The sequence below is a fragment of the Chiloscyllium plagiosum genome, unplaced genomic scaffold, assembly GCF_037043375.1.
Source record: "Chiloscyllium plagiosum isolate Xiang-an unplaced genomic scaffold, Cpla_swu_hap1 HiC_scaffold_34, whole genome shotgun sequence".
NCBI classification, from domain to species: domain Eukaryota; kingdom Metazoa; phylum Chordata; class Chondrichthyes; order Orectolobiformes; family Hemiscylliidae; genus Chiloscyllium; species Chiloscyllium plagiosum.
In genome coordinates this window covers 26904009-26927426 of record NW_028270172.1, presented here as the reverse complement: position 1 = coordinate 26927426, position 23418 = coordinate 26904009, and the positions used below count along the sequence as shown (strand labels likewise).

Here is a 23418-nt window from a genome sequence, read left to right as displayed (position 1 = left end):
CCGTCGCGCGCGGTTCGGTCGGTCGCGTTTTTTTTTGTTTTCCAAACATCCGAAAGGAAAGAGACCGCAAGGCCGGCCGCTTCGCGGGGGGGAGGGGAGAAAGGAAAGAATCGATGGTTTGAAGCGTTCGGCGATGAATGGTACCGCGCAGCCGGCGCTGGGCAAGGAAGAGCACGTGCTGAAACTGGGCGAGAGTTTCGAGAAACGGCCCAAGAGCTCGTTCCACACCATCCGCTGTGAGTGAGGTCGGGGGGGGCAGGGTGAACGGGGAAGGTAGGCCGGAGAGGCGGGCCTTGGGAGCCTGGGCCCAGGCCCGAATTGCAACCTCTGGCGGTGACATGGGCGGGGACACCATAAGCGAAAGGGAGCGAGAGTGAGTGTGTTCTGGTACCGAGAGTGAAGGGAAACGGGCCCTCTCCGCCCCCTGTGCTTACCCGGCGCCTCTGAGAACTCCTGGCTGCCGACCACGGCTTCCGAAGCCTGCTGTCACCCCGGGATTGAACGCAGAAGTCAAGTTTACGCGAAGCCCTCCAAAGCAAAAACACTACCTCTCTTTCTACCCCCCCCAGACAGGGCAACTATAAACGAGCAGGGATTAAAGACGCCCTGGGTTTAACGTTTGGTGTGATTGATGGGCCACCCAAGCGGAGACTTGCATTGCGATAGCGCCTCCCAGGCCTCGGGGTTCCCATCCCCCCCAGTGCCTTGCAGTGTTAGAAATCCCGTAAACAAACACAAAGCAATATCTCACCACCGGCGATGTATTAATTTCCAGCATCCGCAGTATTCTGCTTTTCAATTGCTACTTTTGTTTTATGACTTCCCTATTGAGGGATTAAATATTGTGGCTTCTCCTTGTTCTTCATTTTAGTACTGGGGATAGAGTTTGTACAGCACGGAAAAGACCCTTCCACCCATCATGTCATGCCGGTCATAAAGCATCTGTTCTAATTCCATTTTCCAGAACTTGGCCCGTATCTTATATGCTATTGCCTTTCAAGTGTCCATCTAAATAGTCCTTTAATGTCTAGGGTTCTCACAGAGTTCGAGATACCCACAACCTTTTGGGTGATAAAATAATTGTTCAGATTCGCTCTAAACTTCTTGTTCCTTATGTTAGAATTGTGCTCCCTGGTTATTGACCCCTGTAGGGGGAAAGGTTTCTTTCTACCTACCTATATATCTATCAAAATTAAGTTTGTACACCTCAATCACGGCCCTCTCAGCCCCCTCTGCTTTAAGCAAAACAACTCTACCGTATCGAGTGTCTTGTTGGATTCGCTCCAATCCAAGTGTATCTCCTCGGTGTAGAGTCTGTTCTGAAATATAAATCTCCTAATACAGGTCACATCCCTCCCATAATATAGTACCAGAACTGCACAAAGTTTTCCAGCTGTGTCTTAACTAATGTTATTTACAGTTACATAATAACCTACATGATCTTGTGTTCAGTGTGTTGACTAATAAAGGCAAATAACCCATATACCTTCATAACCAGCATACCCACCTGTCTTCAAGAATCTATCCACATGCACACCATGGTCCTTTGAGTCCTCTGTGCATCCTTAGGTCCTACCATTTGACATGTATCTGCTTGCCTTGTTAGTTCTTCCAAAATCTATCACCTAATTTTTCAGGATTAAATTTGCCAGACCAGTTTGACTATGTCATCCTGTAGTCTCAGGCTTCTCATGATTTACCACACCACCAATTTTTATGTCATCTGTGAATTTACTGATCATACCTCCTAGATTCGTGTCTGGATCATTAATGTCCACAACAAATAGCACGGTCCAGCACTAGACCCTGTGGTACTCCACTGGACACAGGCTTCCAATCTTAAAAACAGCCTTTGACCGTCACCATCTGCTTTCTGTCATTTACCTGAGAAGTCCCCAGCTGACAAATAAATATAAGAATATATTTATATAAAAGTATAAATATAAAGTACTTTTTAAAATACTGCAGTGAACTGTCAGTCTAGGTTTGTGCTCTGTTGGCTTGAACCAATAATCTTCCACAAGTGATTACTGAGCCAAGGCCAACACATTGATCTGATTGATGTGTTTAAAATGAATTAGGGAGTTGATAGGGTAATTACGGAGAAGTTTTTGTTTCTTAGAGCAAACCCAGAGTACGGGTTTACACGCTTAAAATTACTGCTGAGGAATTTGGAGTAGAACCTAGAAGTCTTTTTCATGAAAGAAATTGTGGAAATCTGAAAGTTTTCCTTGCAAAGTACAAATTACAAATAGAGATCAATAGATTTTTGTTGGATCAGAGAACCTTGAGATAGGGAATATAATTGAGTAACTAGAGATGAAATAGAGATTAAATAAATCATCTGTTTCAGTGGCAGAGTAAACTCAAGGCTGAATGGTGTACTCCTGACCTATGTTTGTAGTATGCTAAATATCTGTCCAAGAATATGTGAACACAGCAGTAATTCTTCTACTGTACTATAGGCATTTCTCATGATCTAACTTGCCGGGAGTATCTGAGACTGTTTCTATTTCAGACAGATGGAGAGTGTTTTCCATCTTAATTACAACAAATCATAGTGCATGCTTGATTTGTTTGAGCACTGGAATTGTTTTGGAATGCCCAGTTTTTTTTCCTCTCTATTTTTTTCCACTCTATTATGGGCAGCACGGTGGCACAGTGGTTAGCACTGCTGCCTCACAGCGCCGGAGACCCGGGTTCAACTCCCGCCTCAGGCGACTGACTGTGTGGAGTTTGCACGTTCTCCCCGTGTCTGCGTGGGTTTCCTCCGGGTGCTCCGGTTTCCTCCCACAGTCCAAAGATGTGCAGGTCAGGTGAATTGGCCATGCTTAATTGCCCATAGAGTTAGGTAAGGGGTAAATGTAGGGGTATGGGTGGGTTGCGCTTCGGCGGGTCGGTGTGGACTTGTTGGGCCGAAGGGCCTGTTTCTACACTAAGTAATCTAATCTAATCTATATTCCTTACCTATGCTGACTCATGGGCTCCTTGTTGGACCGTAACTCCAAAGATGTTATGGACCATCTTCGTCCTAAATCAACTAGGAATGCTGTTTGCTATTGATAGACAAATGTTGTATACAAGATGCTGGGCAACAACAGGGCTATATGTGTTTGTGGCATTATCATAGTCAAATCACTCAGATGCTGATTGCTCATCTTCATACACCTAAAAGTAGGAAGAGTACAAATGTATGTGAACATAATTGATGGAGAGCCCTCCAAAACTTGTACTCCAACTCTCCCTTCATTTCATCTAACTATTGTACTTTAGTTTCACCATAAGTCTGCTTTGTTCTGCAAATCCCTGTGGAGGCTGTTGAAATTACAACACTTAAAAGACATCTGGATGGGTACATGCCATAGGAAGGGTTTAGAGGGATATGGGCCAAATGCTGGCAAATGGGATTAGATTAATTCAGGATACCTGGTTGGCATGGACAAGTTGGACCGAAAGGTCTGTTTCCATTGCTGTACAGCTCTATGACTCAAGTGGACATAATTTTGCATTAGTAATAGAGTCCCTTTGCCAGAAGTATTTTCACAACTGGCTACATTGTACTTAAAAACAAATTTATCCCAATGAAACACCATATTCTTAACTAACTTTGAAGAACTGAAGTTTTTCACTAATTGATAGATACTTAAAATGTCTCAATCATTTAATATAAGGCTGTTATTCAAGAATATGAGTTCTGAAATTTCATACTACTTGCATTCTTATGCACAGTGTATAATGTTTTCTATAGGAGTTAAAACTAAAATATAGTTAAAATAGTTAAACAAAATGTTTAATATAAGTTATCTGAAAAGGAGTAGTGGCACAATATAAAAAGCAAACATCCACAGAGCAAATGAGGTGATTTTATTAGCTATGTGTAACCATATTTGGTCGATTAAAAAATTTTTTTTTTGGTATCTGATCTATGCATCTTTTTCCTTCAGATGATTTTAAACCAGCATCCATTGACACCTCTTGTGAGGGTGAGCTACAGGTTGGAAAAGGTGACCAAGTCACCATAACTTTACCACACATCCCAGTAAGTTTTCAGTTTTTTCATCAATGCTATTTATATTCTTGACCAATTGAAATTGTTTTCATCTCATATAGGTTTTGTAAATCAAATATATTTATCAGAACACAGGTCACTATTGATTTCTCCAGCATCTCACCCATCCTACTCCTTTTTGACTATACCAATATTAACAGACTATCAAAAAGTTCAGCTTCAGTATGTGTAGCTTCAAAAAGAATATTGTCAAGTAAGGTGTCCAAGCCAACATTTTTATTTAAAAAATCCTGGAGAAACTTAGCAGGTCTAGCAGCATCTGGAGAAAAAGCAGAGTCGACGTTTCAGACCCAGTGATCCTTCTTCAGAACATATTTTAATTTGATTTTTTTTTAATCCTACTATGTCAAACATCCTTTCTTGGTCTTTGATTTTTTTCAAATTGCAAAATAAAAATGAATTGCAAATGTACTAAATCGTTACTTTGGCTTGTTAGTTCAGTAGAATCACTATACTCCTTGAAATTGTAATGAGGCTTCCTCCATAAGGTCACTTTTGGACAGGTTGTTTGGGACAAATGTGTGTTCCAAATGATTGTCATAAAATATCTTGAGTTGTTTCTCAAGCCGGGGATGGATGCCATGCAGCAAAAGAATAGTTGAGAAAAGTGAATAAAGTATGTCACTATATAAAGATTAATGCCTCCCTACTTTGTTTCATTTAGAACATAGAACAATACAGCACAGAACAGGCCCTTCGACCCACGATGTTGTGCAGAACAGTTGTCCTAGCTTAAGCACCCATCCATGTACCTATCCAATTGCCGCTGTTCCTCCACCTCACTAAGAACCCTACCGTTAACCCTGTATTCCGCATTCTTATTTGTCTTTCCAAAATGGACAACCTCACACTTGGCAGGGTTGAACTCCATCTGCCATTCCTCAGCCCAGCTCTGCATAATATCTAAGTCTCTTTGCAGCCGACAACAGCCCTCCTCACTATCCACAACTCCACCAATCTTCGTATCATCTGCAAATTTACTGACCCACCCTTCGACTCCCTCATCCAAGTCATTAATAAAAATTACAAACAGCAGAGGACCCAGAACTGATCCCTGCGGAACTCCACTTGTAACTGGGCTCCAGGCTGAATATTTGCCATCTACCACCACTCTCTGACTTCGACCGGTTAGCCAGTTTTCGATCCAACTGGCCAAATTTCCCTCTATCCCATGCCTCCTGACTTTCCGCATAAGCCTACCATCGGGAACCTTATCAAATGCCTTACTAAAATCCATGTATACTACATCCACTGCTCTACCCTCATCCACATGCTCGGTCACCTCCTCAAAGAATTCAATAAGACTTGTAAGGCAAGACCTACCCTTCACAAATCTGTGCTGGCTGTCCCTAATCAAGCAGTGTCTTTCCAGATACTCATAAATCCTATCCCTCAGTACCCTTTCCATTACTTTGCCTACCACCGAAGTAAGACTAACTGGCCTGTAATTCCCGGGGTTATCCCTATTCCCTTTTTTGAACAGGGGCACAACATTCGCCACTCTCCAGTCCCCTGGTACCACCCTCGTTGACAGTGAAGACAAAAAGATTATTGCCAACGGTACTGCAATTTCCTCTCTTGCTTCCCACATAATCCTAGGATATATCCCGTCAGGTCCAGGGGACTTGTCTATCCTCAAGTTGTTCAAAATGTCCAACACATCTTCCTTCCTAACAAGTATTTCCTCCTTTAAAAATCTTCTTTAAAATTTGGTCAAAGTAATGGATTTTTTTGTCACCACTTCTAATATCTCCTGTGAAACATGTTAGAATGTTTTTCTATGTTTAAGCAATCAGTATAAATGCAAAAATAAACAGATCACTTTGAGTGTCAAGGAGTGACTAGTCATAGAGATATACAGCATGGAAACAGATCCTTCAGTCCAGCACATCCATACCGACCAGAGATCCTAAATTAATCTAGTCCCATTTGCCAGCCTTTGGCCCATATCTCTGTAAATCTTTCCTATTCATATACCCATCCACATGCCTTTTAAATGTTGTAATTGTACCAGCCTCCACCACTTCGTCTGGTAGCTCAATCCATACGCGCAACATCCTCTGCGTGAAAAAGTTGTCCCTTTTAAATCTTTCTCCCCTCACCTTAAACCTATGCCCTCTAGTCTTGGACTCTCCTAACTTGGGAGAAAGACCTTGTCTATTTACCATATCCGTGCCCTTCATGATTTTATAAACCTCTATTGTCTCCAATGCTCCAGGGAAAATAGCCCCAGCATTTTCAGCTCAAACCCTCCAACCCTGGCAACATTCTTGTAAATCTTTTCTGAACCCTTTCAAGTTTCACAACATCTTTACTGTAGCAGGGAAAGTAGAATTGAATGCAGTATTCCAAAAGTGGCCTAACCAATGTCCTGTACAGCCACAACATGATCTCCCAACTACCGTATTGATTTGCTTTGACTTATTTTTGTCACATGTACCTAAGTACAGTGAAAAGTTTATTTTTAAGATTTAGATTTTTTGTCACATGTACTCAGGTATAGAAGTACAGGAATATTGTGAAAAATGTATTATGTCAGCGTACATGGTGCCATCTTAGGCACCAAGGAACCGAAGTACAAAAAAATTTAGGAACAAAATAGTAAGAGAAATGACAGTTAAAAAGTTAAGCATTACTGCATGGAATTATCGAAAAATAAAGAATTAACATAATAAGATTCATTTGAACTTCAGTAAGGTGTTCGACAAGGTTCCTCATGGTAGATTGGTTATAAAGTTTGAGTGAAGATTTGTAGCTCGGGTATCGTTGTTGTGGTTCTGTTCGCCGAGCTTGAAATTTTTGTTGCAAACGTTTCGTCCCCTGTCTAGGTGACATCCTCAGTGCTTGGGAGCCTCCTGTGAAGCGCTTCTGTGGTGTTTCCTCCGGCATTTATAGTGGCCTGTCCCTGCCGCTTCTGGTTGTCAGTTTCAGCTGTCCGCTGTAGTGGCCGGTATATTGGGTCCAGGTCGATGTGTTTGTTGATGGAGTTTGTGGATGAGTGCCATGCTTCTAGGAATTCCCTGGCTGTTCTTTGTTTGGCTTGCCCTATAATGGTAGTGTTGTCCCAGTCGAATTCATGTTGCTTGTCGTCTGCGTGTGTGGCTACTAAGGATAGCTGGTCGTGGCGTTTCGTGGCTAGTTGATGTTCATGGATGCGGATCGTTAGCTGTCATCCTGTTTGTCCTATATAGTGTTTTATAGATTGGTTATAAGTTTAGATCACATGGAATGCACAAAGAACTACCCATTTGGGTACAGAACTGGCTCAAAGGTAGAAGACAGATGGTGGTGGTGGACGGTTACCTTTCAGACTGGAGGCCTGTGACGAGTGATGTGCCACAAAGATCTGTCCTGGGTACACTACCTTTCGTAATTTATATAAATGATTTGGATATGAACATAGGGAATATAGTTAGTAAGTTTGCAAATGACACCAAAATTGGAGGTGTAGTGGACAGTAAAGGAGTTTACCTCAGAGTACAACAGGATCTTGATCAGATGGGCCAATGGTCGAGGAGTAACAGATGGAGTTTAGTTTAGATAAATGTGAAGTGTTGTATTTCAGAAAAGCAAATCAGGAACGGACTAATGCACTTAATGGTAAGGTTCTGGGGAATGTTGCTGATCAAAGAGATAGAGCTCCTTGAAAGTGGAGTCGCAGGTAGATAGGATAATGAAGAAAGCATTTTGTATGCTTTCCGTTATTGGTCAGAGCATTGAGTATAGGAGATAGGAGGTCATGTTGCAGCTGTACAGGACACTATTCGGCCACTTTTGGGATAATATTATGTGCAATTCTGCTCTCCCTGCTATCGGAAGGATGTTGTGAAACTGGAAAGCATTCAGGAATGCGCTGCCAGAGGAATGGTGGAGGCTGGTACACTTATAACATTTAAAAGGCATTTGGATGGGGATATGAATAGGAAGCGTTTAAAGGTATATTGGCTAAATGCTGGTAAATGGGAGTAGATTAGTTTAGGATATTTGGTCGGCATGGATGAATTGGATCGAGGGGTCTATTTTTGTGTTGTACATCTCTATGACTCCAGTTATCATTAAAAGTCTTTTGTAGTTTAAACTGGGAAAATAAAGGAATACTTAAAAGTTCAACAGGCTTTGATTAGTCCTCCGCTTATCTCATTCTGCTATCTGTTCTTGATGCCACGGGCAGTACAGGCAGATCATGGCAAACAAGAACATACAGATCGTAGGATGCTTAGGCAGATTGAAGCATGCAAGTTATGTCTGCACAGGAGGTGCACAAAGTAAGATCAACATTAGATTTGAAATTCAGTGCACTGACCAATAAAGGCAAGCATACCAAAAGCCTTCTTCACTAGCCTGACTACTTGCGACCACACTTTGAAGGAAGTATTAGTGAAAAGGATGCAGAGATGCTCAGTTTGAACAAGTTGAGTGCATGGATAAATACTTGGTATAATGTGGATAAGTGAGAGGTTATTCACTTTAGAAGCAAAATCAAGAAGGTGGACGTATCTGAATGGCAATAGATTGGGAGGTGCAATGAGACTTGGGTGTCCTTGTACACCAGTTGCTGAAAGTAATGATGCAGGAGCAGAAGGTGGTGAAGTCGTCAAATGGTATGTGGCCTCCATAGCGAGAAGATTTCATTACATCAGCAGATTACATTACTGTCTGCAATATTTGTCTCCTTATTTGAGAAAGGATGTTCAGGCTATGGAGGGAGTACAATGAAAGTTAATCAGATTGATTCCTGGGTTGGCAAGACTGACATATGAACAGAAATTGAATCAGTTAAGACTATATCCACTGGAGTTTAGAAGCTCGGAGAGGGGGGTTTCTCATCGACATCTATAAAATTTTAACATGACTAGACCAGGTAAATGCAGGAAGTTCCTGGTGACAGGGGAAATGGGGGTAGACAATTTAAGACTAAGATGAGGAATTTTTCCACCAAGATGGTGAGCCTGCAGAATTCTCTGCCACAAAAAGCAGTTGAGGCCAAAACATTGAATATTTTCATAGCTGTAATTCTTTGGGCTAAAGAAGTCAAAGGAAATGGGGGGGAAATTAGCAATGTGGCACTGATTTGGAAGATAACTATGATTGTGTTGAATGGTAAAGTAAGCTCATAGGGCTGAATGGCCTACTATTGCACCAATTCTCTGTTTCTGTGGCCCCAGAAACTCTAAGAAGTTTTATTCTAAATATTTAATTTATTGGCTGTGTTATGTAACGAAATATTCCTAATGAAGGATCTATGCCCGAAATGTGGATTCTCCTGCTCCTCGGATGTTGCCTGACCTGCTGTACTTTTCCAGCACCACACTCTTGACTCTGATCTCCAGCATATGCAGTCCTCACTTCCTCCTTATCTAGCTAAAGTTTGGATTTAGCGTAATTCTTGTTAGCTGTCTAAAAGATGGGATGTGATCAGACAGTTTGGTAATCACAGTTTCAAGGAGCAAATTAGAGGACTACTAAAATTATGGCATGAATGTTCAATTGGAAAATATCAGATCTATCACCTGATGTGGGGAAATGCATAGCCTCCACTTAGTAACTGACAAATTGAGAATTGAAACTGAAATTGAGAATTTAACAAATGGGGATTTGTGGTCTCATCGTGAATCAGCATGCTGAATATTTAGTGAAAGTGATTCTTGAACATTAACAAGTTATTTAATGTATGATCAGTGAAATCTTGTAAAGAAAATAATTCTAGTCTGTTTCATATGTTCTGTTATTTACTGTAAATCTTGGTAATTAGCATCATTAATATCATTGTGGGCAAGTCTACTTGATTTGAAGTGCTTAATTCTTCTTTTCATATTGTTACTTAACTTTAATAAGGCTTGTCAGCCATCTTAATACACACATATTTCATTTCACTACATTTAAGTACTGAAGAGACAGGAATTTTGAGAATCAGTGCAGTATACTGTTCTTTTCAAATAGGGAATAAAGATTTTTTTTTTGCATTAAATTCTAACTTTGTTACAGTCTCTGGGTATAAGTTTGCTCGCTGAGCTGGAAGGTTCGTTTTTCACAATCAAAACAAACCTTCCAGCTTAACGAGCAAACTTACTTCCAGAACCTCAACCTGAACTACAAATCTTCTCAAAACTCACTTTGTTACAGGCATTACTTGATTTAGATTATTAGATAATTCAATACTACTCAAAAAACCTTGATAATTTCAGGAATAGACTTGCTTAAATCAAATTTTAATGTACAATGTTTGTATTTGAATATGCCTTTACCTTTCCATGAATGATGTATAATTACTCTCTCAGTAAATGCAAGAGTTTTGCTAAAATATATTAGAATAGTTGATGATTGCAGTGGTATTATTTTGTTAATTTGAACTCTGGTACAAGACAAAATAAGGCAAAGCAATAGTAATATCAGGTTTCTTGGTCACTAGGGGTCTACTCCACCAATGACTGTCTTCAAAGGTAATAAAAGGCCATATCAGAAGGATTGTGTACTTATTATTAACCATGATACTGGGGAGTTTGTGCTTGAAAAACTCAGTAGCAGTATACAGGTAAAGAAAACCAGGTGAGAATACATATGTTTTAAAAGTATTTAAATAATTATTTTTGTGACTGTCGTATAGCATTTCGGACAATACTATGCATTGGCTTAAAAATCACACAACACCAGGTTATAGTCCAACAGGTTTAATTGGAAGCACACTAGCTTTCGGAGCGACGCTCCTTCATCAGGTGATAGTGCTATAACCTGATGAAGGAGCGTCGCTCCGAAAGCTAGTGTGCTTCCAATTAAACGTTGGACTATTACCTAATGTTGTGTGATTTTTAACTTTGTACATCCCAGTCCAACACCGGCATCTCCAAATCATGCATTGGCTTGTTAGTCGTTTTTTCTGATTTACTTTGTATAAAATGTTATTGTCTAAATATATTAATAGTAGTACATTAATATTTAATCATTGAATTTTATTGCATAGATATAGGCCATTGAACAATTTGTACCTGTGCCTGCTCTCAAAAATCATTTTTCTTTCTCTCCTCAATTCCAAACCCTTAAAATTTTTCATGTTCTCCTAAAATTACCCTTTTGTTCTTAAGTACTTATTGAAACAATTGGGCAGTGATCACTTCTTCAAAACTATAGATTTAGTGTCTTTGAAATAATTCATTTTCAAGATTTCTACATTTCAACACCTGCAATGGCTTGCGTTATAAATGTATAATTCTCAAGAGCTTGAAACAATTTGTAGCATATTGAGTCTTCACAATGTTACATCCTTCAATATTTGTACAAATCCTTAAATCTTGTCAGGTTAAAGTTTCTGCCTTGTATACTACCAGCGTTTTTATTCAAAACTTTTAAAATATGGCTTTATCCTGGGGAATTTTACAGAAATTATGGCAGAAAACGTTCTTATGAGTGCTCGTGGGAGGCAGGGTTTTCACAATGAGGTACTTGTTTTATTAATGAACACTACTCGAGTTATTCTTGAAAAATATGATTATGAATATTGGGTGAGGACACCAGCAGTATTTGTGTTGAGGCTTAGGAACTACTTGCTCTCCTGGCACTTAAGTGCTTAGGCTCAGAGATAAATATGGCTACTGTGAAACTGACCCATCCAGGGTTGGTCTCTTCAAAAGATGAAGCATGACACATAAGAAGGGAGGACATTTTTCATTATCACGATTTTGTTGTCCTTGACTTTTATAGAATAATTTTAAAGTTATTTTGATAATGTTATATAATTTCTTATTGCTATCAAATGATGCATGTCTAATCCTCCCTCAATGACCCAATTACCAATAATTGTTTCAGAGCTGAAGGGAGCAGTAAAATCCAGGCTCAATTGGAATCACAAGCAGTGCGAAGATCTCAGCCTTCCTCTCAGTTTAGAGCACCAAGTAAGCCATGTCCTGGTCCGAAAGCGTCTCCGACAAAGGACAACCCGTCACCTGAACCACAACTTGATGACATAAAAAGAGGTATACGAATGAAAGATCTTTGTAAATGGGCACATGAAACTTTTAAGAGCAGGAAAAGCCACTTGATGAATCAAATCTTACTACCTGGTGTTTATTTTAAGTCCTCCTCCTCCAAAACTATATATTGCTCTACAATTTATCTGTATGCCTTGCCTAATTATTTGTTTGTCCTCCTGCAGTTGTTTACAGTATTTTCATAGTTAACAATAGTGATATTGTTTCAGTGCTAGTCATCCAGAGACCCAGCTAATGGTTTGGGGACCTGGATTTGAATCCCAGATGGTGGAATTTGAAAACAGTACAAAACCTGGAATTAAAAGTCTAATGATGACCATTTTCGATTGTCACTTACAAAAGAAAAAGACCCATCTGGTTTAAAACGTGCGTCATTCTGAGAGGCCTTGACAGGCTATGTCCTCTTTTTTTTCTACTGAGTAAACCTTGCAGGTGATTGTGTGGCTATGGCAACCGGAATTAAAAGTCCGTGTGCTGGCATGCTCACTGTGTAAACAGAAACTTACATAGCTTAGAGGGATAGTGTGGAAGAATAGATATTGCAAAGATATTTCTTGTAGTGGGGGAGTATTGAACTGCTTAAGGTGATAAAATTTCTTCTCCAGAAGGATTTGGAATTCGAGAGTTATGGAGGTTAAATCACTGAAAGTATTTAAAGAGAAGATAGTTAGATTTTTGAAATACAGAGGAACCTCGATTATCCGAACAAGATGGGCGGACACTATTTTGTTTGGATAATTAATTATTCAGTTAATTAATTCAACGCCTCTACTCTGGGGTTCGGATTTTTCTGAAGTTTCCTTTTTCCTCGCTCTGCCTGCCTTGCTCCCTCTCTCTGTCTCAGGGTTTGTTTCTGAGCAGACACACACTTGTGTGTAAGGGACCTGCAGCGTAGCTGAAGTCTCCTACTGCCCCCACCCCCTCACCCAAAGCGTTCAATGGGATTAACACAGTGAGCACTTGCTAAGTCCACATCCCAGTCAGGAGACTAGGCAGCAGTACGCCGCATGCGAGTCCCTGCGAAGCCAACCCCCGTCACCCCACCCCACCCCCCCCAACTCTGCGCCACCCCAGGGCAGCTAGACTGGATGCCAACAGTAAGTCTGCTGCTGCCTTTGGGTGGGGGTGGGGGTGGGGGTGAGTCTACACACACACACACACCTTTTTGACAAATTCCATCTTTGCCCTGTACAGGACAATGTTGGAGAGATTATTTGGGGAAGGGGGGTTCAGGGTACACCCCTGTGTAGAACTCCAGCGAAGGTGTCGGGACACAGAGAAAGGGCAGTCATTTGGAGACAGTGCCTGGGCTCCCATCGATGTCCGAGGTTGTTCTGTGCACCATTTCAGTAAGCCAGGTTCGTTTTTAATCATTGTAAACAAAAGACACAATCAGTGTTGAAACACCTCTTTGATGTAATATTTCTATCGGGACCTTGAGATCTTCTTCGGATAATTTGAAATTCGGATAATTGATATTCAGGTAATCCAAGTTCCTCTGTACTGGGGAGTGGAGGACTATAATAAGCTGGCACAAAAGAGGAATTGAGGCTTGGGACAGATCAGCCATGATCTTATTGAATGGTGGAGCAGGCTTGAAGGGCCAAATGGCCTACTCCTGTTCTAATTTTGATGTACTTACATTCTTATTTCAGGGCATTCTGTAGATTTTGACAGAAACCACAGCTTAAGTCATTCATAGGTATGTATTGAAAAAAAAATGACCATATTGGATTGGTGGCATGTCATAACTGTACTGAAGAAATTTCAGATGGCATTAGATAAGGTATTATGTAAGTGACTTGTTTCAAAATTGCTATGAAAGGTGTTGTAACAGCATTGACAGAAAATTGATTGACTAAGAATAAACAGAAAGTGAGGGTTAGTAGGAATGCATTTGATACCAGAAGCATTAAAAATAATGTGTCTCATAGGTCAAAACAAATAAAGAGTTTGGTGGGAAGGTAGTTGTAAAAGACTGAAAGAGCTCTTGCATAGGTTGTTAGGCTGGCATTATTTGACACAAGTTATAGTAGAGAAATGTGTTCATAAAAACATATCTTGCAACATCTTTCAATAGTTTCTTTGAAGTACAAATACAAGAAAATGGTGATTGAAAAGACTAGTAATACTTTGAGTTTTATGAATTGGGGCATGACAAATAGTTACAGCACACTGGTTAAGCTACAGTTGGACACTGTACATTTTTGATCCTTAATATATAAAGACATTCTTGCCAAAGAGGCAAACTGCATAGATCTACCAGGATGAAACCAAGAACGAGAAGTTGATGTGATGGGGAAATACTTGGACAGCTTCTACTAGAACAGAGATGAAGAAAAATAATTTTTAGTAGGTTTCTTGCATTATGAAGAATTTTGACTATTTCCTCTAATTGAAGGCTCATTGATGTAAAATTATCACTGAATGAAGTGAGAATTCTGAGAGCTTGCCTTGTGTTCCTATAGAAAAGAGCTGAGGCAGAGACTATTCTTTCTTTTGAGATATGGCAGTAACCATTTAAAGCTGAGGTAGATCCTTGGCTCTTCAAAGGGAGAATTGGCCAGATGGTGCTTTCTGGATCGCCCATTGAAAGGAGCAAGTACAGGCATGAGAAGCTTCATTCTGATCTGTAAACTTTGACTAGACCACCACCTAGCAGGAAAATACCATTTAGATCTCTAGATGAGAAAGCAAATATTAGCCAACTTCTTTTTACTTTTTTCACTGTTCCTCATACTGTACATTTTTGTAGTATATATACACAATGTTTTGTGTATTATAACATTGTGGCTAATCTGCATCTGAACTCTTTTTACCAAACTTGCTTCAACATCACTTAATATTTTTAATAAATAAAAGCCTCACAATAAAAGAAGTGTTTTACATTTTTTGAATGCCCTCAATAGACTTTTTTTTATTGGGAGGAATAGTTCCATATTTCTACTACCTTTTATATCAACGTGATATTATTTTGTTTGCAGTACAATGTAATCTTTTTAAGTTCAATGATATACTCAAGGGGTGTTGAATTTGATATCTGACCATTCTTGTGCATTGAAACTTTTTTTACTTGGAAAAAGTGAGGACTGCAGATGCTGGAGATCAGAGCTGAAAAATGTGTTGCTGGAAAAGCACAGCAGGTCAGGCAGCATCTAAGGAGCAGGAGAATCGACGTTTCGGGCATAAGCCCTTCTTCAGGAATGAGGAAAGGTGTGCCATGCAGGCTAAGATATGACGGATATGGAAAGACCCCACCACCAAGGATATATTTCCCTCCCCTCCCCTATCAGCATTCCGAAAAGACCACTCCCTCCGCGACTCCCTCGTCAGGTCCACACCCCCACCAACCCAACCTCCACTCCCAGCACTTTCCCCTGCAACCGCAAGAAATGCAAAACTTGCGCCCACACCTCCCCCCTCACTTCCCTCCAAGGCCCCAAGAAATCCTTCAATATCCATCAGAAATTCACCTGCACCTCCACACACCGCTGCACCCGATGTGGCCTCCTCTACATTGGGGAGACAGGCCGCCTACTTGCGGAACGTTTCAGAGAACACCTCTGGGACACCCGCACCAACCAACCCAACCGCCCCGTGGCTGAACACTTTAACTCCCCCTCCCACTCCGCCAAGGACATGCAGGTCCTTGGCCTCCTCCATTGCCAGACCATGGCAACACGACACCTGGAGGAAGAGTGCCTCATCTTCCGCCTAGGAACCCTCCAACCACAAGGGATGAATGCAGATTTCTCCAGCTTCCTTATTTCCCCTCCCCCCACCTTACCTCAGTCCCAACCCTCGGACTCAGCACCGCCTTCTTGACCTGCAATCTTCTTCCCGACCTCTCCGTCCCCACCCCCTCTCCGGCCTCTCACCCTCACCTTAACCTCCTTCCACCTATCGCATTCCCAATGCCCCTCCCCCAAGTCCCCCCTCCCTACCTTTTATCTTAGCCTGCTTGGCACACCTTCCTCATTCCTGAAGAAGGGCTTATGCCCGAAATGTCGATTCTCCTGCTCCTTGGATGCTGCCTGACCTGCTGCGCTTTTCCAGCAACATATTTTTCAACTTTTTTTACTTGTACTATTTCTCTTAATTTGCACATGCCATCATTATGCTTCCACTATTTTGCTTTGTCATCTACAAAAATGTAGTTCAGTTCATCTGTAGATCTGCACGTGTTTTTGTGGTAATAAAAATATTGAATCTCTTTATTCGCAAAGAGAAGGTAAAGAAAATGTGTGTATGTTTGAATCTCATTTATTTTCACAAATGTAGTTCATTTTTTTCCCTCTCACTGATAGCTCTACCATAGAGCATATTTTTTCTTCTTGAAAATGTCGGTCTCGTTCTATTTACTCAGGTGATCAGAAGTATATGATGATCATAAGGTTACTGTTCATAGATTTTAGCAGTATGGTGTTATGTGATGTGAGGCATTGAAAGGGAAGACAAACAGATTTTCCAAAGAACTTCGTCATTACTACAGTTCAACATTGTTGCCTTTATTTTCTTTTACTGGATTCCATCATTTTCATTGAGGAAAAATGTTTGCAGAAATAAGTCACAAGTGTTTAAAAAAACGGATAAGCTACATTTCTTCAAAGAAAGCCAGTGAATTTAAAGCTTATATTCTATGTTAATAGCTTTCTCCCCCATCCTTCCAGAATTGAGAGCAGAAGTTGATATTATTGAACAGATGAGCAGCAGCAGTAGTTCTTCAGATTCAGGAAGTTCCTCTGGCAGTGACGACAGTTCCAGCAGTGATGTGGAAAATGAAGCTCACCCCTCCTCTACACCACCACAGATGCAACCCCAACAGCAACCTCCCTCCCAATCTCAAACCCATCCCCAGCAGCAACCACCACAGCCATACCAGCAGTACAGTAACAGAAATGCTGCGACAAATGGCACCAGCAGACCAGGAAGCAATCAACTTATGAGCACACTTAGTAAGTATGCAATGCTTAACTGCATTCTTAATTTCTTGCTGTTGTACAAGATATACGTTTGTTTCTTCTCTGCAATAGATGTTTGTAATTAGTTGCATTTCACTGAATAATTCAATATTAAGCTAAAGAAAAGCAGCTGCTGATAATATGAGCATTTCTTTTTCTGGCAAGGATGCCCAAACCTGTTGGTTTTTGCAGAGTATTACACTATGTCTGCAGTGATTACATAGTTTCAAGAATATCCCAAAAGGCTGTAGATATCTCCACTTCAAATCAAAAAGCAAAAATGTATTTTCTGTTTGCAAATATTTGAGAATGAAAACAAACTTGTATCAAATTCTCATGTCTTACATCAGGTGTTCTCATTAATTCCCCACATAGGTTGTAAAAATTAGACTCCCATTAACTCCCATGAATTCTGGTATACTGGCTGGAAAATTGATGATGTTGCATGTTGTGAAGATATCCAGAATAATCATAAAATAATAAGTAACACCCAAATGTTTTGAAACCTATGCAGAATTTGCCATAACTACTTAAAAATGTCAAGCTTATGTGAAAGGGTATTATTAGTTCTTCTAGAAATTTTGCAACCAATAGTCCAAGATATTGGAAGATGCCCAGATATAGTATAAGATGCCAACCAGCTTAGTCCCAGGCACGTTCTACTGCAGTTACTTAATGTTATTTTGATTTTCAGTAGCAGTTACAATGAAATCCAGTTTTAATAATAACAGTGAAAACGTCATGCATGGATTCCAGTTTTAAGATCACTCTTCTACTGGTCTATTTGTCCAACCTATGGGTGGAATTTCTACTCATTGGTGTGGCATTGATGAGAAAAATGAGAAAATATGGAGAATGGGAAAAAAAGCAATCTTGACATCAAAAAAATGATTTACAATATTCTGTTAAGCCTTAAATGCTGACTTCAGAATCTAATCATTGAATGGCAACTACATTATTTCCATGGATTTGCATTCTATTAAACTTCACTTTTAGGAAGGCACAGTGGCTAAGTGGTTAGCACAGCTACCACATAGCACCAGGGACCTGGGTTCAATTCCAACCTTGGGTGACTGTCTGTGTGGCATTTGCACGTTCTCCCCGTGTCTGCTTGGATTTCCTGCCACAATCCAAAGACATGCAGTTTAGGTGAATTGGCCTTGCTAAATTGCCCATAGTGTTCAGGGATGTGTAGGCTAGGTGTATTAGTCAGAGGTAAATATAGGGTAGGGGAAGGGGTCCGGGTGGGTTACTGTTCGGAGGGTCGGTGTGGACTTGTTGGGCTGAAAGGCCTGTTTCCACACTGTAGGGATTCTAATTCTTCTCAGTATTCCGTTTTTGTATGCTACAAATTCTAGAATGGCTTTTGAGCATTTGTATCTTACCTGTAGTCAATATCTAGTTTGGTTTAGCATTTTACTCAATATTGCTGTATTGTCATATTTGATGTAGAGGGGTTCTACCACCTCTTCATCCATCTCCATAAGGGTGAGAGAGGCATGAATGCTGTTGCTAGTCTGTGGTCATAAGGACAAAGTGGTCTCAGTCTGTGTGAAAGTGCATATGAGCTCTCTTGGAGCAGATTATGATGCTCATGATAGGCTCTGGACTCCTCATTCTTATTGGTTATGCTGAATTGTTTTCCCACTGATTCATCCTTTGTCACAAAAAATAGTTTGCAAAGGATATTGCTCCCTGTCAGCAATAAGCTGGGGTGGACAAGAGGGCATTATGTACTAGAATTTTATTTTTGATCAACCTCCTGAAACTTGTAGATTGAAAAGCAGCTGCATACAACTTATTGAGAGGCCTTTCTTGTAACATTCCAAAGAATACTTGCAGCATGGATTGGTTCATAAATTTCCTTATAATTCTTTGATAGTGTTGTCCATAAAATGTAAAGGATAAGGAATATTCCGTGGTTTAAGTTCTTTATTCTAATTATGGAATAGTTTATAATTTGAGTACTCTGGTGAACACCACATGGAAGACTTGAGCTTCTACTGCTACAGGCTCCACTTCTCTTTGCAAAATCTTTCCAGGGGCCTTTTCCAGCAACTTGACAGCTGATCTTTGACCTTCAGGTCTTTGAAAGACCAAATCTTTCTATTCAGTTGGGCAGATTCCTATTGAAGCCTGGCTATGAAAGTGGATTCAGTTTCTGACTGCACCTCTCAGACAGGTGGCCCCAGCCATCTTATAATATTTCTTTATAGAAGAGGATTGGCTGTAGAGTAAAAATAATGTGAACGGCTAAGTAAATGTTGCTTACTGCATGTAACATGGACTTTTATTTTTAGGAAATGACTTGCAATTGAGTGAATCTGGAAGCGACAGTGATGATTGAAGTTCTAAGAAAATGGACCACTACCTCCACGATGACCTACCATGGAGATGACATTGCTGTAGAAATTTGCTCAACCATTAGCTAGATTAGTTATTTTCTGTAAAAACATGTGCCCTTTCTGCAGTTTTAATATCAGATGTGAGTATTGGGTAATTAATGGAGTGCTTTTAACTTTAAATATATGTTTAGCTGGGTTTTTTTTTAAAGTTAAACTAGAATATTTCAGTTTATTTATATATTTTGTCAGGTATTCCAATTTTTTTCTGAAAACTTATTGATCAAAAATATTTTAAATGGAATGTATGTCAAGCTTATGTATTCAGAATTGAACAGACAGCTGAGTATAAACATTTTGATTATGTATAAAGGCATTGTTTACCTTGCATATTGCTATGAATCATAAAAGTTTATATATGTATCACAACACATCACACATTGCAGAAACTAAACAATTCTCTGGGAGAGTCCTGCAAATACCAAGGTGTGTTTGAAGTGACTGATATTTAGCTGGTAGTTTATATTGGTTATTGATATGAATCTTTAATGGATACTAATTTGAACTTTAATACTGAAGTCTTTAGTAAGGAATATAATTTCAACAAAGACGTTCTTAATTAGTAGCAGAATTGCTCATTTTAAAAAAAAATTGTGTAAAGGGTGCTGGACTGGGTTTTAATTTCCAAAAAAGCCTTTTAGGCACGGTGATCTAAACATAAAACAACAATGTGAATGAAATCCATCTGGAACAGCATTAATGTCTTATCATTTAATGGAAAATGAAAAGCTATTTTAATTGTGGCTATCTTGCAATGTTTGTGTTTCCATATAAAATGGACATTTCTTACTGTTTAAGCAGTTCAATGAAAAATTCTATAATCGACATCCATAATATTTTGTTTTTGAATTTCACTCACTTGAATATTTTTAATTTTGTGTGCATAAAATAGAGAACATTACTGTTTTTGTCTGATTTTGTCTTCTCGCTGTTCACAATCACAGTCAATTATTCCTAATCCTAATGAATGGTTGAGTGATCTGCTCCCGGATCTCCACAAGTAACACTGAGTAACCAGTCATTGGATGCTATGGGGTGGGGTTGCTTTCGGTGATTTATCTTACTGTTTTTGCACCACTTCCTCCTAGCAATGCATCTAAGATAAGACCATCATCTGCAGAATATATGGCTTGTCCATGAATATCACTCTCTAGATTTTCAGCTGGGACAAATAAAGTGCCCATGCATTGCTATAAAATGGTAATTGTTTTCCAAACTTGAGTGATTGTCCTTTCAACGTGGAAGTAGTGAAAGCATACAGTAATATCTTATTTATTTAAGAAATTCATAGTTAATGTTTTTATCATGATTGTGTTAGACTGTAAGTCAGATACTGAAAGCTTTAGTGTGCCAAATCAAAAAGCCGTGAATGGAATAGCATAACTGTTGGTGTGAAATGTTGCAAGGTGCATTATGCTTTACTAAATACTAAATTTCAAAATGAAATGACTAATTGGAGGGAACACCCTTATTTCCTCATACCATTGAAAGGTTAGGATCAGGCTTCTTCTGTTGTTCTCCATTCACCTTTGTCTTTCCCTATCTTTCACATGGTCTTTTATTTTCTCTCTTTCCACATTAAATTGTGTCTTGAACCCATTTTGGGTGACTGTTTCCTAGCCATTTTTCTTTGAACTTATTCTACATTTGTATTGCCCTTCAAGGGGAGAATTTAGTCACACTTGCACTGTGTCTTCTGGACTCTGCAGACTTCCTTTTTCTAGAGAAATTAAACCTACTCCCTTTTATCAGTAAGATTTTAATAACAAGTGTTTCTCTATCTTCCTAAATGTCATAATATTGTTCCAGTGATCACAGGAACTGTACCATGGATAACTTTATTGAAGAGACTGGCAAATCTAAAGTTATTGATCAATGTAATCTTATGTCATTTTTGCAATAGCCATAAATGGATTCACAAATTTATCTTTATTCAGCCATGATGTCTTTTGTTCATTAAAATTTAAATGTCTAACTAGTGCCAGTGACAAATGCATGTTAATTTCACCACTAAGGCAGGATTAGTATTTAAAGTAATATCTCAGGATGAGACCAAGTAGGTTAATAAGCATTGCTTATCCATATTTATTGTGTTTATTTCTTAGTTTTACCCAACACAATGAGGGTTACACTAAAATGGAGTAAGTATCTGTGTCGGTTTGAAAACTAAAGATTGAATAGGTTTACTGTTTTAATTATGTGTCCTGACTGTTAAGTCCTGATTGGGCTGTAGGTAAGCATAAGCTATCCTTACAAAATATTTAAAACATTTAGAGTAACTTTTATACTTTGCAGATTTAAAAAAATGTTAATCTTTTACTAGAATCATGCAGTATGAAAACAGACCCTTTGGTCCAATTAGTCCACGCCAACAATGTTCCCAAACTAAACTAATCCCACTTGCTTGCATTTGGCCAATATTCTCCCAAACCTTTCTTATTTGTGTACTTATCCAAAAGTCTTTTAAATGTTGTAACTGTACCTACATACACTATTTTCTCTGGCAGTTCATTCCACACACGAACCATTCTGTGAAAAATGTTGCTCCTCATGTCCTTTTATAAATCTTTCTCCTTGCACCTTAAAAATATGCCCCTTAGTTTTGAACTCACCTGCATAAGGAAAACACGCTTATTACTCAGCTTATCTATGCCCCTCATGATTTTATGAACCTTTCTAAAGCTACCTGTCAATCTCCTATGCTTCAGTGGAAAAAGTCTCAGCTATCCAGCCTACTCAAACCCTGCACTCCTGGCAACATTCTGGTGAATCCACACCAAAAGAGCTGTGGATGCTGCACATTGCTGGAAAAACTCAGCAGGCATGGCTGCATCTGAGAGAGAAATCAGAGTTAACTTTTTGGGTCCAAACGTTAACTCTGATTCCTCTTCACAGATGTCACACTTGCTGAGTTTTTCTGGTAAAATTGCACAAATTTAAACCGGATACTTGAATAATTTGATTCACTTCACTAAATAAATTTATGTGTTGTATTCAGAGTATAAGCAAGTTGATAATGATGGTTGTGACTTGTGATCTTTGTTTATCCATTTTAAATGTGCAGCTGGTTTTTAAAAAAGACAAATCAGTAGTTACCCTATTAAACGGTTGATTTAGCAGCTCACATTATACATTCTTAGAATATATTGAGCACTGCTAACAAAAAACATTTTGTCAAATCTTTTTGATCTTGCACTCATCAGGACAGTTCACAAGAATTAGCAATTTGAGGGAACGTGACATTTCTACTGTATGCAATACATTGGTTTGCAAGTGAACTCTGATTAGCAGAGGTGTTGCTATGGATAATGCAACAGTTGCTGATTGACAGTTAACTGCCAGTGTTTGAAATTTAAATCCAAGCAAGGTGACTTATTAATCAAGGCATTGCCTTGAGAAATGAACCAAAGAAAAATAATTTTGGATAGCTATGCAAAGTTGACTGTAGTTTGCATGGTACTAGGATCCACATATTAATCAAATTGGGTAAGGATTTGGTTATAGCTTTGTGATTAGAAAGAGATTTTTATATTTTTAAACTGTTCAAAACTGTTCAAATTCTCCAGCTATAAGGGTAGCAATTAAAATGCCTATAAATTGTTAGTTTAATAACCATATTTAAGTTACAGCAGGAATGCAAATCAAAGACGTACAGGGTAATTGGTTATAAAACTAACACCTTGTGGTCCTGAAATATGTTATGTAAGTTCAAATATGTAGACTTATAGAGATAGACAGCATGGAAAGACCATTTGGTCCAACTCATCCATGCCAACCAGGTATAGAGTCATAAAGATGTACAGCATAGAAACAGACCCTTTGGTCCAACCTGTCCATCCTAACTTAACCTACTCCCATTTGTCAGCACTTGGCTCATTGCCCTCTAAACCCTTTCTATTCATGTACCCATCCAGATGCCTATTAAATATTGTAATTGTACCAGCCAACACCACTTCCTCTGACTGCTCCTTCTATACACGCACCACCCTTTGCGTGGAAAAAGT

The 23418-nt window shown here is 39.3% G+C and overlaps 2 protein-coding genes across 6 annotated transcripts in view; one reads left to right on the top strand and one right to left on the bottom strand.

Moving 5' to 3' along the window:
- The window catches only part of mettl6 (methyltransferase 6, methylcytidine), a 35821-nt gene extending 34931 nt beyond the window's left edge, over positions 1-890 (bottom strand). Inside the window, exon 1 of one of the 5 annotated variants that reach the window (XM_087978569.1) lies at positions 752-890. In XM_087978569.1, the coding sequence (XP_087834695.1) occupies positions 752-778 (27 nt within the window). In that variant the 5' untranslated portion in view covers positions 779-890. Of the gene's footprint in view, positions 1-391; positions 411-434; positions 633-751 lie in introns of those variants that run through there. The other 4 variants (XM_043719274.2, XM_043719269.2, XM_043719272.2 and 1 more) reach the window with 4 other exon arrangements.
- eaf1 (ELL associated factor 1) lies at positions 105-21393 on the top strand. Its single transcript, XM_043719275.2, has 6 exons — positions 105-236; positions 3945-4039; positions 10479-10615; positions 11870-12036; positions 16722-17006; positions 19313-21393. The coding sequence occupies exons 1-6, from the start codon at positions 134-136 to the stop codon at positions 19357-19359; spliced, it is 834 nt and encodes a 277-aa protein (XP_043575210.1). The 5' UTR covers positions 105-133; the 3' UTR covers positions 19360-21393.
- Positions 21394-23418: the final 2025 nt, after the last annotated feature.

Coding starts and splice junctions, on each gene's coding strand:
- eaf1 (XM_043719275.2), top strand. CDS start 134: ATGAATGGTACCGCGCAGCCGGCGCTGGGCAAGGAAGAGCACGTGCTG. Junction 237..3,944: donor CTCGTTCCACACCATCCGCT/GTGAGTGAGGTC, acceptor TTTTTCCTTCAG/ATGATTTTAAACCAGCATCC. Junction 10,616..11,869: donor ATACAGGTAAAGAAAACCAG/GTGAGAATACAT, acceptor TAATTGTTTCAG/AGCTGAAGGGAGCAGTAAAA.